Source organism: Aquarana catesbeiana, linkage group LG04 (assembly GCF_042186555.1).
Source record: "Aquarana catesbeiana isolate 2022-GZ linkage group LG04, ASM4218655v1, whole genome shotgun sequence".
In the NCBI taxonomy this organism is placed as follows: domain Eukaryota; kingdom Metazoa; phylum Chordata; class Amphibia; order Anura; family Ranidae; genus Aquarana; species Aquarana catesbeiana.
The window spans coordinates 119,579,462-119,595,944 of record NC_133327.1 but is presented as its reverse complement, the minus strand read 5'-3'; the positions used below and the strand labels follow the sequence as shown (position 1 = coordinate 119,595,944).

Below are 16,483 nucleotides of genomic sequence, written 5' to 3'. Positions count from 1 at the left end.
TTGCCTTTGCATAAGTAGCTCAGCCTTTATCAAACCTTTTAACCTAGAGTAACCCTTAAAAATAACTTTCTGGTCTCGAGGAACCCCTCACAACTTCTGGAGAAACTCTGGTTGAGAAAGGCTGATCTAGGTGTTAGAAGAGGTCTTGTCATAGACACCTACCATGTTCTATTTGTATGTACAGCAGTTCGTATAAAACAGGGGCCTCTGAACTTGTTAAACAAAGGGCCAGATTATTTTCCTTCAGACTTCAGGGGGCTGGACTGTGGCCATTTAATAATGCCTCTGGCTTGGTGGTTAGTGGGAGAAAAACAGTTACATAAAGCCTGTGATCAGTAGGAGAAGGAATTGTTCCCCATAAATGTTATTAGTAGGAGAAATGGTGTACCATTATTGGTGTCAATGGGAAGAATGGTGCCCTATCATTGGTGTCAGTGGGAGCAAAAGCTCCCTGTTGTTGGTGTCAGTGGGAGGCATAGTGCCCCATCATTGGTGTCAAGTGAGAGGAATAGTGCCCCATCATTGGTGTCACTGGGAGGAATAGTGCTCCATCATTGGTTTCAGTGGAAGAAATGGGCCCGTTTTTTATGTCAGTGGAAGGATAAGCCCTCATCAATGGTGTCAGTGGGAAAAATAGTGCCTCACATCAGTGGGAGGAATAGTGACCCAAGGGCCAGATAAAGGCTAGCAAAGGGCTGCATCTGGCCCATGGGCCACAATTTGGAGGCCACTGCTATAAAAAATACTGTTGCTTCATAGCTGGTGTCAGAGCTGGGTTAGGACTATGGCAAACAGTTATGGGCTGTTTGTACCATATCTTTGTGCTGCATTTTAGCTTTCTATTTAGTATTGGCTAAAGTGTATCTAACCTCAAAAAAAAATAAGGCCCTTAATTGTCTACTTTCAGGAGCTGGAGGAAATTCGCCAGAGAGAGGAAAACATCAAGAGAGAGTTTGAGAGATGGAAGGACGAAGAGCGAAGCAAGCTGCAGAATGATATGGATAAACTCCGACAACAGCTCTTCTCTCAGATCGAAGATATTACCCTTAAAAATACAGCTGTAAGTAGAAAGTGGGTTTGCTACCACAGAGAATAGTTTCTGCCAAAAGCCTTTTGTATGTATTACTTCAAGATCTGAAAATGTGTGAGCAAATTCAGTGAGCAAAAACCTATGATGCTCTGTTAGATTCCTGAAACTATTTTAGAGGGACACCAAAAGCAGAATATAAATATTAAAGGCTTAAACATTATAATCTACTGCTTCTCAGTTCAAATGGGAAGCATTTTGTCACATACCTGGTCGAGGCTGAGTTGACGAGAGAGCTTCCCTTACACCTCTTGTCCCATTTTCTCTGGGGTTAATAACAGGGTATAACAGGGCACAGAGTGGCACAGGTGCCCGTAGCCGTAGGAGATCCAGGTGGGAGGCCTTGTAGATGCGGAGCTGAAGGCAGTACAGCAGGAAAGATGTCAGGTGCAAGATCTCTGATGCATTTTCAGGAATGTAGAATTTGGCAACAATCGGGCAGCAGAGGTAGGGAATCAGAAACCAGGAATCAGAGCCAGGCCAAGGTCAGTATCGGGCAAGAGAGAAGAAACAGCTGGCAGGAGGAAACGTCAGGTCACAAGCCAGAGCCATCAACAGAGTTTCAGGAACAGGCAGAGTCGACAGGATGGGTCAGAACACAGACTTAAAATAGACCACTGGGCGCCAAAGGCTATTCAAATCTGCATGCTCAAGAGCACGCTAAGGCTCACTCATATGTGCATGCGCACAGGCACATGTGAATGTGCGTATGGTCCTGCACAGTTCTGTGGACTGTTCGGAGTGCATGCACATTTATTTGAGCATGGGGATGAATTGGATTTCCTTGACACATTTCTACATAGCTGTCACTACATCATGGAGAGTAAAGCTATCTATAGACTTTGGATGATCACCAATGGATGTGGCCAAAAGGCTACCTAACGCCTTTTGGAATACTAACCAGCACTACTATACATGGGATTTGATAACACCAATTTTTATATTTTTTATATTTTTTATATATTTACAGTTTGCGTATCATTTACAATTGCATAATCTTTTAAGTATATCACCATGTGATACTTGCACGTTTTTATTTAAACGCCTTACATGTATATGCCTTGTTTAAGAAACCTATACACAGGTAGGGAATTATTTAATTAAAGGAACAGCGCCAGACCCTTCCATCACACTAATCAACTCAGCTGTCCCCATTTATGGTGACTGCTTGTTGGGCGGCAGCAGTTCCAAAAATCTCACCAACAGACCTTTATTTCCACTGCGCGGGTTCACCATCCCTTTACAGTTTAAAGGGGATTACTGTTTTTTGTCAATGTTTATATTTTTCCCCTACAGGGTTCTCTGACCATTTTTCTACAGATCTTCACTGTTCAATAACAAGCAATATTGCTTTAAACTAGTGTACAAAAGGATTCTCTGCATTTGGTGGTCCCTTACCCCCAACCCCATAACACCTCTTCGACACATCATTTAGGGTCAGTGATCATGCATCACAGATGATCCAGAATGTCATGGAAAGCTGGTGCTATGTTGCAACTAGGTCTGTTGGGGAAGAAGACAAGCCTCACAGGCCGCCGATAGCAGAGTCTTTTAAATTGTTGAAACCTTTGTTAAAATGCCACTGTCAGAGGTCCAATCATCTACACACCTTTAACTATCTTCTAGTGTCAGTTGTTGTTACAAGTTTCAGCAGTTACACCTTACTCATAGCAACTGCTTTGAGTAAGGCTTAACTGTTGAAGCACATAAGGGCATTCTCTGCACTGGATTCTATAATGTGAGTTAGTACATCTTAGCGAACACAATATACAGGGATATGGGAAATGATTTTCTGCATGCACACACCAACACAGGTTGAGCTGAATGGACTGTTGTCTTTATTCAACCTTACCAACCATGTAATTATGTAAAGAAGTACTTTTTCTTAGTTTTTCCTGTGTTGCCGGCTAATTCCTTTACTGAAGTCTGCTTCCTTTGAGATGATGTGTTTTGGAAAATAAATGCAAGGGGCCCGCCCATGCTCAGACCCAACCAAGCAGCACTCTGTCCCCAATATTCCAGAACACAAAAATGCAATTTGTTCAATGGAATTTTATGAGTGGTGTTTTGGAAAACAATGGTGACACCCAAAAGCACGGTTTCCAAGAGGAGTAGATAGGAATGTGTGTGGAAAAAATACTTGGACAAAAGTGGGTTCCATTATCATTTGGAATGACCTATTTAGCAGAATTTTTTTCAAGTGTGGGTTTAGCTCAGAATGAGCCAATGAAAAGCTATTTGCTTGAACTCCTAGTCTTTTATATTTTCTATTTAATGTTTTCCACGCATTGCGCTCATCCTAACAGACACAATGTTTGAGTCTTTATAGCAGATCTGAGCTCTGGTAGAAAACAGTCATGCAAATCAATCATGGACCAAGCAGGAATATGATGGATAGTTGTCATAAGGCATGTTGTTTTAAAACTAGTTTAATGTAACATTGTTGTACATTTCATTATTGATTAGACAATTCAAGAGATGGAGTCTAAAAAATTTGCAACCACAAATCTTGGTGAGCTCATGGATGAAGAAGACCGACAGGAACGTCTGAAACTGCAGAAGGAAATATTGAACATTAAGGAGGAGAGAGAAAGACTGGTAAATATCTGAGGGAAGGGTGAATCATGGTAATCCATCAGTTTAATGCAGAAACACTCTTAGGAGGTGTCTTAGGAGGCTTGTATAATTTATTTATCACATAAATGTGCAGCAATTAAAGTAATATTATATGCTAGTGGAAACCTTTTTTTTACTTTAGCAGCTCATTACTATGAATTACTGCCAGGTCCTTTACTGTTATTTTGCCCCAAAGCCTCACTTTGTAATTCCTATAGCTCATTATCTCCTCCTTATGCTTCCTGTTAGGGAGCATGCTCTGCTTATATCATGCAACAGTCAGGTGTCCTACTGTATCAGGACTACATGTCCCATGATTCCTTGCCCCTTTGCACATACCACCTGTTACATTTTAGCTTCTACTGTTTTCTTTGGTGGTGCCTGTGTGTCAGTGCACAGTCCCAGCCAGGAGCATGTACATTAGGGTGCTCCACAGATCCGCTGGAGTGCAATGGAACCACTCTGTAGGCAGAAATCAATGCGATAGATTTTTTGATGACAGATTATCTAGATTAATCAACAGCTCAAGTACTTAAGGTATGCAAATGACTAAAATTACATAGTTAGCTTCCTGCACTAGAAAATTATGATGCAATTTCAGGTTTCACCCACAGTGCTATTTGCAGGTGTAACCTTGTATCACATGGAGATTTTATAACAATTACAAAGCTCTGTGAAGGTAATCTGAACTGACTGAACAGCTGGACTTTAATTCCCTGTTGGTGCTGCATAATGGCTTAGTTATTAGCAGGTCTGACAGGACACTGCATTGAATGTGCATGTTCTCCCTGTATATGTGTGGGTTTCCTTCTACACTTTAAAGATATGCTGGTAGGTTAATTTGTGCAATTTGTAGGCAGGTGCATTCTGTACTCTCCACTGCAGGTGACGCTCAACCGAAGCGGCAATGCAGAAGGGGAAGGGAGTTGTAAGGAACTTGGTTCCTCTATGACTTCCTGTGATCACAAGGAGGCAGCTGTCCAATTGGATGCTGACGCCCCATGTGACTTCTCCCTGTTTATGTGTGTGTTTCCTCCCACATCTTGGGTCAGGCAGAGCCCTTTTAAGACTCTGTTTCCCTTGTTTGGCATGATTTATGCGAGTGGCTAGTGTAGAGATAGGGTCCTTGTTTGGCAGGGGCAGTGCTTAGGGGTAGGGAAAGGTTCCAGAGGAGTAAGGACAGTGCAGGGACTACATCCACGTCACTTTAGGAAGCCTCCCCTTTGAGTGTGGACTGTCCAGGCCACATTCTGCTCCTTGTTGCAGTTGCTGCTGTCAACATTCTCAAGTCTTCAGACTGCTGTCAAAGTTTGTAAGTGGCTCCTGACGGGTGTACCTACCCGCTGGGCCTGAATAAGTTGGGTTGAACCTTTCTACAATATAACTATATTGCCTAACTCGGACGCTGTGCGTTCACTGCCTGCCACACCACACTGCACCTTGCACACAAACTGAATACCCCCAAGATGGCTGCCAAGGGAGAAAAGTGCTATAGAATTACAAATTAAATTAAATCACAGGTAAACAGCTTATGATAAAAAAGAAGAGACAGACATATAGGCACCTATAACTTCTCCATTTCACAGTTGGCTATAGTGCCTTGCTTGATGCATTAATAAATGATGGGAAATACTTCTCAAATATCATAATTTTATGTTGTTTTTAGAGCATGGAATGGAAAAATAAGCTAAGGGAAATAAAGAAAGAACACAAAGCAGAAAAATCAGAGGTAAATAATAATTGTAATAATAGTAACAATTATTACGTGACTGTTTTCTTTCAGTATATACAGTAATAAAAAACTGCTTATGTATCATGGTTTTTATTAATGGTACCTGATCTGTGAGTTGTTAGCTTAGATGGGGTGATAAAAAAAGATCATGGGTTCATAGATGGCCAGATCAGCCCTGTGACCATGTCAGCTCATTATTTGGGGTCTCAGTATTATTACACATTGAGAGTCTATGTATATTGCAGTATGGCAATACACTGATACCCTGAAGCCAATTAATTATATTTCATATTTGTTAATGGGAACAACAAGTCAGCATGTAGGTGGAAAACAGATGCGTATTCTGCCCTACCGCAAACACATAGGGCTTCATTTGAGTTCTCATTTAATATTGATTTTAGAGAGAATGAAAAAAAAAACAGATTTTTTTAATATTATTTTGTAGCTGATATGCAGTCGTACCCTTTTCTTTTGGATTTGTGATTATTTATATTGATTACAGAGCTTGCTTCCACAGTGTACCCTTGTTATATCTTTGATGCATCTAGTAGATGATGGATCTAGCAAAGATGAGCTTTGGGTATATCTTATGGTTCAGGATTTCTGCTTATACATTCTACAACTACACTCTACTGAATTCTACAAGTATGAAATATGCATAACTATATTACTCCAAGCTGGACTAATGTACCTATGCTATAAAAATCATACCTACTTTAAACTTCAGCTTTAAAAAATAGGCATAATTTTAATGCCAGGCCTTGAGACATACAGTACATTATATATATTATGCAAAGATGGTACCTCTATGCAAAAACAGCGCTTGCTAGTACAAATGCAAACATACATAACTATGTGCCAAAAATTCAATGAAACAATTATATCATTAATTGACATCTAATAAACCAAATGAATAAGTGCAGTGGCTAAAGTCATGATTAAAGTGCAAAAAAGTCCCAAACAGTCCTCAGTGACATCCAGTATGTAGGATTCCTCCTGCATGGATCGAAAATAGCTCCAATAATGGACCCCAAAGGAGAGTGAACATCACGTGTGACAAATAAAGTGTAGATCTGGACTCAACAGATGTTTTTGACCCCCTTGCCCTACAATAAGAAAGGTCAGAAAAGACCTCCAAATGTCCTCTGGCCAACTCCTCAATGATCCTCCTCACAGTAGGCGAACAAATTCCAACACGAGATGTCAGCGGCAGCAGGAGATAGAAAAAACAGAGAACAGAATCCTCATAGTGCAAAATCATTAAGATAGCTTTATTTAAAGCCTCTGTGGGCTATACATATAACAAAAGTTAATAAACATAATGCATTATGCTAGAAAACAACAAACTGGACCAAAGTTTACACCTACTTGTATGCCAAACAAAGTCACCAGAAAAATACTTTCTTCTGGCCAGCATGGTATGGCAAGGAGGATCAGGTTAACAGCCTTTACATAAGTATTGACCACAAAAAGCTCTCTCAAATTAAACACATTATCAATCATGTATTGTGATTCCAGCCTTATATTTCTTAAACAACTTAAGCTGGGTATACACTAGTAGAATTTCATTCAACATTTTTCGTTGAAAGATCAGTGTAATTTTCATTCCGTTTTCTAATCATTAGTGGGATCAAATTGACATTCGTTTTCAACCGCAGTGACAAGAAAATTTGAAGGAGCAACATAGAAAATCTTTCTCGAATGTCTGAAATTTCTAACAGTGTATGTGTTTTTTGTTTTGTAAAGTCCATTTATTCCAAAATTGAAGGTTAAAAGCAAACAAAATCTTGAACTACTTTCAAATCTAATGTATACCCATCTTTACTAAGACCCATTTCTTTTCTTATATTTCATGTTTTTGTTTGAAATATGTCTCAAATGAGCACAGAGCCCACGTTCAACTCAATTGACTCAGTATTGTTTTTTGGAAAACCCAAAATAAAATAATAAAAGTCTAATTTAAATGAAAGGTTACACCTTGGTAATGCATACAGTACTGTGCAAAAGTTTTAGGCAGGTGTAAAAAAAATGCTGTAAATAAGGAATGCTTCAGATATAGAAGTGTTAACAGTTTATTTTTACTTTTCAAATATTTTATTGGTAATTAACACGCAACTGTTCCATACATTACAAAAAGGATAGTCAGGTAGCATAAGACAGTGCTTTTCATTGACATAGATAATATCATTAACAACATGGCATATAAAGGATTATACCAACAAGTGAATACTCAGTCAAATCGCAAGTATGAACGAATAAGATTGAATAACTAGAAGTTTTAGAGGGAACTGGGTTCCCCAGATAAGTATTAAATGTAAAGGTTCCGAGTCACTCCCTAGAAAACAGACGTGGGAGCCACCAGGACCATTGTATAAGACCGAGTACAATACCAATAGGTATTAATGGTAAAAGAAGGGAGAAAAAGAGAAGAGAAAGAAAGAAAAAAAAAAAAAAAAAAAAAAAAAAAAGGGGGGGGGGGGGGGGGAGGAAAGAGAAAAAATAGATAGAAAAAAGAGGAGCAAAAGGGGGGTATGGGTTGGCCGGGTCGCACGGGCGGAGGTGTGGCATCACTGTCTCAGGTTTAGGACCAAATAGATTTAGAGTCCCAACAAATGTTCATCAATACCAGCTGGTAGGAAGTGATCTATCCATGGTTGCCAGATTCTGACATGGTGGGGGACCTTATCCAAAATTTTCGCCTCAATCTTGCTATGAACCATTGCTTGTGTGACCCGATTTTTAGTTTCGGTTGTACTGAGCGTGGGTGTTTTCCATGCCTTAGCGATTGTTTGCTTAGCTGCGGTGAACAGCTGGAGAAGGAGGCGAAGCTGTGCTCTTGTGTAGTCCTGGGGAATTAAATTGAGCAGGGCTATCGTTGGGCTGGGTTTTAGGGTGACTTGGTGAAGGGTGGACGCCATTTGGAATATAGTTTCCCAGAAGCGTTGCACCAGTGGGCAAGTCCACCAGATGTGTAGATGAGTACCTCTGTCGCTACATCCCCTGAAACAGTTTGGGGAAAATTCAGGCAAGAATTTAGCAATTCTAGCCGGGACTAGATACCACCGCATCAACACCTTGTAACCTGCCTCTGAGGCAATCACGTTCTGGGAAGCATTTTTTGTGTTGGTCCAGATAGTCGCCCAATCCTCCGCTTCGATATTAATGTCTAGATCATTTGACCATCTCTGTGCATATGCGGGTAGACGCGAGGATGGTGTAGTGAGGTGGGCGTAGAGACGGGAGATAGCGCCTGAAGCGTGCGGGTCCGAGTCACACATAGTCTCGTACTCTGTCATAGTATCCAATCCAGTGAAAGATTTTATTGTTGATTGAGTAAAGTGCGCAATTTGGAGATAACGGAAGCATTCTTTACTGGGGAGCTGTGCTTGTGCTTGGATACTGGCAAATGATTTAATAGCGTCAGTATTGACTATATCACATATGCGAGTCAGGCCCGCACGCTCCCAGAACTGAAATGATAAAGGTTCAGTATAGGCTGGGTAGAATTGTGGGTGACCTAGAAATGACAAGAGGGGGGAGTGCGGGGAAATCAGTTGGAAGGGTGTTTTCAGTTTATCCCAAAGTTTGAGAGTGTGTTGTGTGATTGGGTTAGATATGGGGCCTCGAGATGCTGGGGAAAGCCATAGCAGATTAGTTATAGTAAGCGGAAATGAGTCAATAGCTTCAAGGCTAACCCAGAGTGGTATTTCGAGTTTCGAGTGGTAGAGAGCCGTCTGGGCCAGCCTTGCAGCCTGGTAGTAATGTTGAAAGTTTGGGATGCCAAGGCCTCCATCAGACTTGTTACGAAGAAGGACGGATCTAGCAACTCTGGGTCTTTTAGATCCCCAGATAAATTTAAAAACTTTACTTTGTATGATCCTATGATAATATGAAGGGACTGTGACAGGGAGGACTCTGTATAGGTATAATAACTTCGGTAGCAAAGACATCTTAACAGCCGCAATGCGGCCGAGCCAGGAGATACACAAGGGCAACCAAAGATTAAGAAGGGAAGTTAGTTGAGTAAGCATTGGGAGGTAATTGTATTGGAACAAGTGGGATGGGTCACTTGTCAGCTTAATCCCTAAATAGGGAATAGAAGTGGTAGACCATTGAAAAGGAAAATTTTGACGTATCATTTCTAAATCAGCTTGCGGCAAAGACACATTGAGAGCCCTCGATTTGGTTTGGTTGATTTCGAGCCCCGAGACCCTGGCAAATCTATCTAGAGTGTGCAAAAGGATTGGGATGGTAGTATGGGGAGATGTGATGAACATAAGAGCATCATCGGCAAAAAGGCAAAGTTTATGTGAGGTAGACGCAATCTCCAAGCCCCGAATATCAGGGTTACTCCTTATCAGGGCAGCTAAAGGTTCGATCGCGAGTGCAAACAAAATGGGGGATAAGGGACAACCTTGCCTAGTTCCTCGTGAAATGGGAAAGGGGTCTGAGCGGAAGCCTGAGTAATGCACATATGCTTGTGGTTGATTGTATAGAGCATTGACCCACCCCAGAAAATGTGGGCCGAAGCCCCAACGTTGGAGAATATAAAATAAGTAAGGCCAGGAGACAGTATCGAAAGCTTTCCGGATGTCTAAGGAAAGGAGATGCATCGGGATTTTACGGGAACGGGCTAGGTGTTGGAGGAGAATTACACGGCGGATGTTGTCACTCGCCTGTCGTTTAGGTATGAACCCTACTTGGTCCTTATGGATCAATCCTCCAATTATAGGGTTGAGACGTAGGGTTAAAATTTTGGCTAGAATCTTAATATCGACATTTAAGAGTGAAATTGGTCTGTAGTTAGACCATGAGGTGTTGTCCGTGTTTGGTTTTGGGATCATCGATATGAGTGCCGTCAATGTGTCTCTGCCGAAGGAGTGTTGTTTGAGTATAGCGTTAAAGGAGTTGGTAAGGAGGGGGGCTAATTCACTGGCAAATTTTTTATAATAAAGGCTCGGCAGACCATCCGGGCCTGGGCGTTTATGAGGCTTAAGTGACTTGATGGCTGATAAGACTTCCTCCGTGGTAATCGTGCTCTCCATCAGATCACGACTGGTATTAGACAATGTAGGAATAGGAAGATTGCTAAAGAGCCTTTCCGCCTGATTCGGCGAAAATGCTGTTTTAGACTCATACAAGTTTGCTAGTTGTTTACGGAATTCAACGAGAATTTTAACCGGATTGCTTGTCACATTATCTTTAGACAGTCTAAGTCTGATAGGGACACGAGCGCGGTCTGGTCTACGAAGGCGTAAGGCCAGATATGTGTCAGGTTTGTTTGCTTTGGTGTAGATCGTGTGACTAGACCTGCGGATAGTCTTATCAGCCGCTTCAGCCAAAAGTAGGTCTAGTTCGAGTTTCGTCTTTTCTAGAGTTATTTTATGGGCTTCAATTGGGTTAGTTTGAAATTGTAAGAAGTGGTTCTGGTATTCTGATTCAAGTTGGTGTATTCGGAGATTTTTATCCCTATTGAGGTGTGACGCTACTGAAATGCATGTGCCTCGTATGACTGGCTTATGGGCTTCCCAGAGTAGTATAGGGGAGATATCGGGAGTGGCATTATGAGTTAAGTAATCTTTGAGAGCTATCTGGATATCTAAGCAGTATGATTGGTTAGTTAGGAGGGAGTCGTTCATGGACCACCATTTTTGAGGGGCCTGTGGTATTAAAGAAGATACTGTGGTGATAACAGCACAGTGGTCTGTCCATGTGATTGGGTGAATATGCGAATGGAGGAGGAGTGGGGCGGATGCTATGGGAATAAAAATGTGGTCGATTCTAGAGAAAGATTTATGGGGGTGTGAATAAAATGTAAAATTTTTCTTAGTGGGATTGGATTCTCTCCATGTGTCTAAAAGGGAGGCCTTAAGTATTTGTTTACGGAATTGGATAGAGGGGGTGTGGTGTTCGGGGGCATAGGGGGATTTATCTGTATGTGGTTGTAAAACAGAGTTGGAGTCACCACATAGGAATAGGGTTCCCTTACAGTGGGTTTTCACTATTTATAGTAGATGTGAGAAAAAGGGGTTTGGGTTTGAATTAGGGGCGTAATAAGACACAAAAGTTGTTGTAACATCCTGTAACAGACCTACAAGGAGTAGGTAACGACCTTCTGGATCTCTTATTTCAGTTAAGGGGGTGAATGGTGTGGTGTGGTGGAAAGCTAGAAGGACCCCTCGGTGTTTTGTGTCTGCTGAGGCGGTGAAGACTTGCGGATATTTAGAGCTAAAGAAGTTGGGGGTGTGGCGTTTTGAATAATGGGTTTCCTGAAGAGCCACTATGTTGGCTTTTAGGGATGCGAACGTCTGAAAGGCTTTGACCCGTTTATGTGGAGAATTAAGCCCTTTAACGTTTAGAGTGAGTACATTAAGTGGTGCCATGTTTAGGTATGTGGAGAGTTATTAGCCAGGGATACCAAGCCCGTGCGAGCCGACCAACAGAAAAAATGGGGAAAAGTAGAGGGAGAGAGTTTGAGAGAAGAAAAAAAGAGGGAATAAAGAAAGGAGAAGGCATATGGTGTAGGGCACGCCACCGAGATCGCCCCCTATCAGGGAGGCAAATGGTCAGTGGCGCCCGACCAGTAAATGCGCCATCCCTGCGACCAGTTGACCAATCAGAGAGAGGGCGCACCATAGGGAGGGAGCACAATGACAGCTCCCCGCCGCAGTCGGGATTAATCAAAACAATTTAAAGTTAAAGCCCACAATGTTGTAACATGTAATAAGGCATAAACCTAACGCAGAACATGAGGGAGGGGGGGGAATTGGGAATGGAGGGAGAGGGAGGGGGGAGGGGGAAGGGGGAGAAAAAAAAAAAAAAAAAAGGGGGGGGAGGGGGAGGGGGGGGGAATAAGGGGAGGGAGGGAATTTGGACATACAACATAATCAGTCAATTTTTCCTCTTTTTTTCTACCCCTAACATGACTTGTATTCAGGGTAAATTCTCGTAAGATTATGGTTGCTATATTGTGATGATGTAGTAGTGGGAATGGCTGAATACTAGGGTTAACCTGGCACACTTTGTGTATACCAGTTTAAGCATATGAGCCAAAATACAATGTGTGTATACATTATACATTATACAGGCAGGTAGAAATACAGTTTGGATGTTAAACTGAACCTGAGTAGGCCTTAAAAGGCCTTGAAGCTCTGTAGAGGAGGCTTGCAAGAAGCTGTATTAGTTCCTAAACCAACCGATGTCGTTCAGCAGCTCCCGGTCACTGAAGCGTTCTATGTGAAGAGAGTCATGGAAGATGCAACCAGGGAACTGTATGCTGGAAAAGACAAGGGGGGAAGGAGACAAAAAAGGAAAAAAGAATATATGTCTGTCATGCTTTCAGCGGAGGGCTTGAGATTTCGGGCTGGGATGGTAGTTTCCAGATGATCGTGCTGGGGTTCCTTTCCGGATGGACTGTGGATCGGGGTTGTTTCTCTTCGGGGTCATGTTGTATGGTTGGGAGATTGATCTGGCTGGTGTGCGAGGTAGGGATGTTTCAGGCTGACGCGTCTGGGGCGACAGGTGCAGAGATTCTAGTAAGCGTTGCAGCGACTCAGGGGTGGTGCAGGTATGCTGTTGTCCTTGATAGGAGAATTGCAAGGCAAATGGGAATCTCCATGTGTACTTGAGATGGTGCTGTTGTAATACTTGCAGTTGTGGTTTCATAGCACGCCGTTTAGCGATGGTGAGGGGCGCTAAGTCCGTGAACAGTTGGTAGTCGTGACTCTGGAACTGAAGGGGGATTTTATTCCGTGCTGCTGCTAGTATTTGTTCCTTCGTGCGGAAAAAGTGTAGTTTGACTATGATGTCTCGCGGTGGCCCGTCTGCTTGTCGGCGGGTTAGTGCCCGGTGAATTCTGTCAAACTCCAGGCGTTCGATGGGTATAGAGGGTTCAAGCTCTTGAAATAAAGCAGTGGTAAATGATTGTAAATCATCAATCGCCTCTGGTATACCCCTGAGTCGCAAATTGGACCTGCGAGAACGGTTCTCAGCGTCTTCCAGACGCGATAACAGCATAGCGTTTTCCTCACGGAGGGCAATATGTTCTTGGGCCTGTTCTTGCAGTGTGAGTTCTATGTCGTCGACCCTGGTCTCAAGGTCTGCAGTGCGTTGGCCTATTTCACGGATCTCACGTGTCAAATTGTTAGTGATTTGGTCAGAGGTTGTTTTCAATGCCTTATGGAGCATGGTTTCCATCAGCCTTATAAAAGCAGTCTGTGACATACCTGCTTGCGGTAGGGAGGGAGAGCCGCCTGAATGAGATTGCATGTCTGTCTCATCTTCACTCTCCAGCACCTCTGAGTGTGCAGGAGAGGACGCTGCTTGATCAGCCAGGGCTCGGGCCTTCGCCGCCATCTTGGAAGAAGCGCGGGCCAGCGCTTCTTTTATGGGTTTCGGCTTTGTTTTGCCGCGATGACCCGTAAGTACCATACCGGAGGAAGCACTGATGTCCGGGGGAGGTAATCGCTGGAAAACGGGAGCCGGATCGCTGCGTTAAAGGTGCTTTAAGGTCCCGAGTGTGCGGCGGGGAGTGCGGAGCTTCACAGGGAGACGTCCGCCATGTAAAGCCTCGTGCATGCGCCCTCCGTTAACAGTTTATTTTTATCAATGAACAAAATGAAAAGTAAATGAACAGAAGGGAAACACAAATCAAATTAATATTTGGTGTAACCGCCTATTGCCTTCAAAACAGTATAAATTCTTCAAGGTACACTTGCACACAGTTTTTGAAGGAACTCAGCAGGTAGGTTGTTCCAAACATCTTGGAGAACTAACCACAGCTTTTCTGTGGATGTAGGCTGCCTCAAATCCTTCTGTTTCTTCATGTAATCCTAGACAGGCTCGATTATATTGAGACCAGGGCTCTATGGGGGCCAAACCATCACTGCCAGGACTCATTGTTCTTCTTTACACTCAAGATAGTTTTAAATAACATTGGCTGTATGTTTGGGGTTGTTGTCCTGCTGCAGAATAAGTTTGGGGCCAATCACACGCCTCCCTAAAGGTATGACATGATGGAGAAATATCTGCCTGTATTTCTCAGCATTGAAGACACCATTGATTCTGACCAAATCTTCAACTCTAATTACAAAAATGCAGACCCAATTTGCAAGGAACCTGGACCATGCTTCACTGTTGCCTGCAGACACTCATTATTGCACCACTTTTCAGACTGCCTCCTGGTACAGACAAATATTTCAAACTATGACTCATCAGTCCAGGGCACCTGCTACCATTTTTGTACACCCCAGTACCTATGTTTTCATGCATAGTCATTTAGTCATGTTTCGACCTCCTATGCATGAAAACATAGGATTTGAGGTGCAGAAAAATGGCAGCACAATGGTTCACACCTACCTAAAACTTTTGCACAGTACTATACATGAACTGCTTGCTGCCTGCCCACCGTCAAATGACGGCGGGGCAGTGCGGCTCCTGGGACACTGTCATATGACAGCATCCCAAAATGGGCACGCAGCGCGGTGATCGCGGGTGCGCAGTGCGCCGATCACGCCCGTGCCGTGTTGCTAGGACACAGCGCAACCCCGATCTCTGTAAAGAGCCGCGTCCGCGGCTCTTTAACCATGTGATCAGCTGTGTCCAATCACAGCCAGTCACATGTAAACAAGGAAGTGCCGGTAATTGGCTCTCCTCGCCTCACACTGACAGAGTGTGAGGAGAGGAGAGCCAATCAGCGGCATCTCCTCACAGGGGGACATGTAGGAATGTAATCAGGGCACAGATCATCAGTGCCCTGATTACAATAGTGTAACACAGTGTCACCAATCAGTGCCCACCATTGCCCACCCATGGCAGCTATCAGTGGAAGCAATCAGTGCCCTCCACTGCCCACAAGTGCCACCAATCAGTGCCCATTAGTGATGCCAGTCAGTGCCACCTATCACTGCTGTCAATCAATGCCCACCAGTAATGCTCATCAGTGCCACCCATCAATGTCCATCAGTGCTCACCAATACCGCCTATCCATGCCACCTATTTGTGCCCACCAGTGCTGCCTATTATTGCCCATCAGTGCCACCTAACAGTGCCCATCAGTGCCGCCTATCAGTGCCACATATCAGTGCCACCTATCAGTGCCCATAAGTGCGGCATATTAGTGCCTCCTCATCAGTGCCACCTAATCAGTGCCCATAAGTTCCGGCTCATCAGTGCCCATAAGTGGCACCTCATCAATGCCCACTAGTTCAGCCTATCAGTGCCCATCAGTGCCGCCTCATCAGCACACATCAGTGAAGATGAAAAATTACTTTTTTACTTTTTTTCTGTCAGTAAATTTTGTAACTAACATTTTTTTTTTTTCAAAATTTTTGGTCTTTTTTTTTGTAAAAAAAAAAAAAAACCCAGCAGTGATTTAATACCACCAAAAGAAAGCTCTATTTGTGTGAAGAAAATGATAAAAAATTTGTTTGGGTACAGTGTAGCAGGACCGCGCAATTGTCATTCAAAGTGCGACAGCGCTGAAAGCTGAAAAATGGCTTGGGCAGGAAGGGTGTAAGTGCCTGGTAGACAACTGGTTAATCATTACTTATAGTCAAGATATTTCTGTACATATAGTGATGATATTGTTGTCTTGTGCTCTGCAGCTTCTAAATGAAAACAGCAGACTGAGAGCATCCTTGTCTAATGATCAGCGGGCCAGAGATGAACAGGTCGAGTCAACTATGCAGACACTAAGCTCTACAATACAAAGCCAGAAGAAGGTCATCAAGTCACAGGAGAAGAAGGTAAGTGCAGACTTCTTTTGCCCCGTACACACGGTCGGATTTTCTGACGGGAAATATTCGATGGGAGCTTGTTGTCAGAAATTCCGACTGTGTGTTGGCTCTATCGGACATTTTCCATCGGAATTTCCGACAAACAAAATTTGAGATCTGGGTCTCAAATTTTCCGACAACAAAATCCGTAGTTGTAAATTCCGATCTTGTGTTCACAATTCTGACGCACAAAGTTCCACGCATGCTCGGAATCAAGCAGAAGAGCCGCACTGGCTATTGAACTTCATTTTTCTCGGCTCGTCGTACAAGTTG

The 16,483-nt window shown here is 43.1% G+C and overlaps 1 protein-coding gene across 2 annotated transcripts in view; it reads left to right on the top strand.

Annotated features, from left to right (window-relative positions):
- The window catches only part of DZIP1L (DAZ interacting zinc finger protein 1 like), an 85,863-nt gene that overhangs the window by 41,763 nt on the left and 27,617 nt on the right, over window positions 1-16,483 (top strand). For both annotated transcript variants that reach the window (XM_073625500.1, XM_073625501.1), the window contains exons 5-8: window positions 908-1,060; window positions 3,554-3,685; window positions 5,370-5,432; window positions 16,040-16,180. In XM_073625500.1, coding sequence (XP_073481601.1) covers window positions 908-1,060; window positions 3,554-3,685; window positions 5,370-5,432; window positions 16,040-16,180 — 489 coding nt within the window. The remainder of the gene's footprint in view (window positions 1-907; window positions 1,061-3,553; window positions 3,686-5,369; window positions 5,433-16,039; window positions 16,181-16,483) is intronic.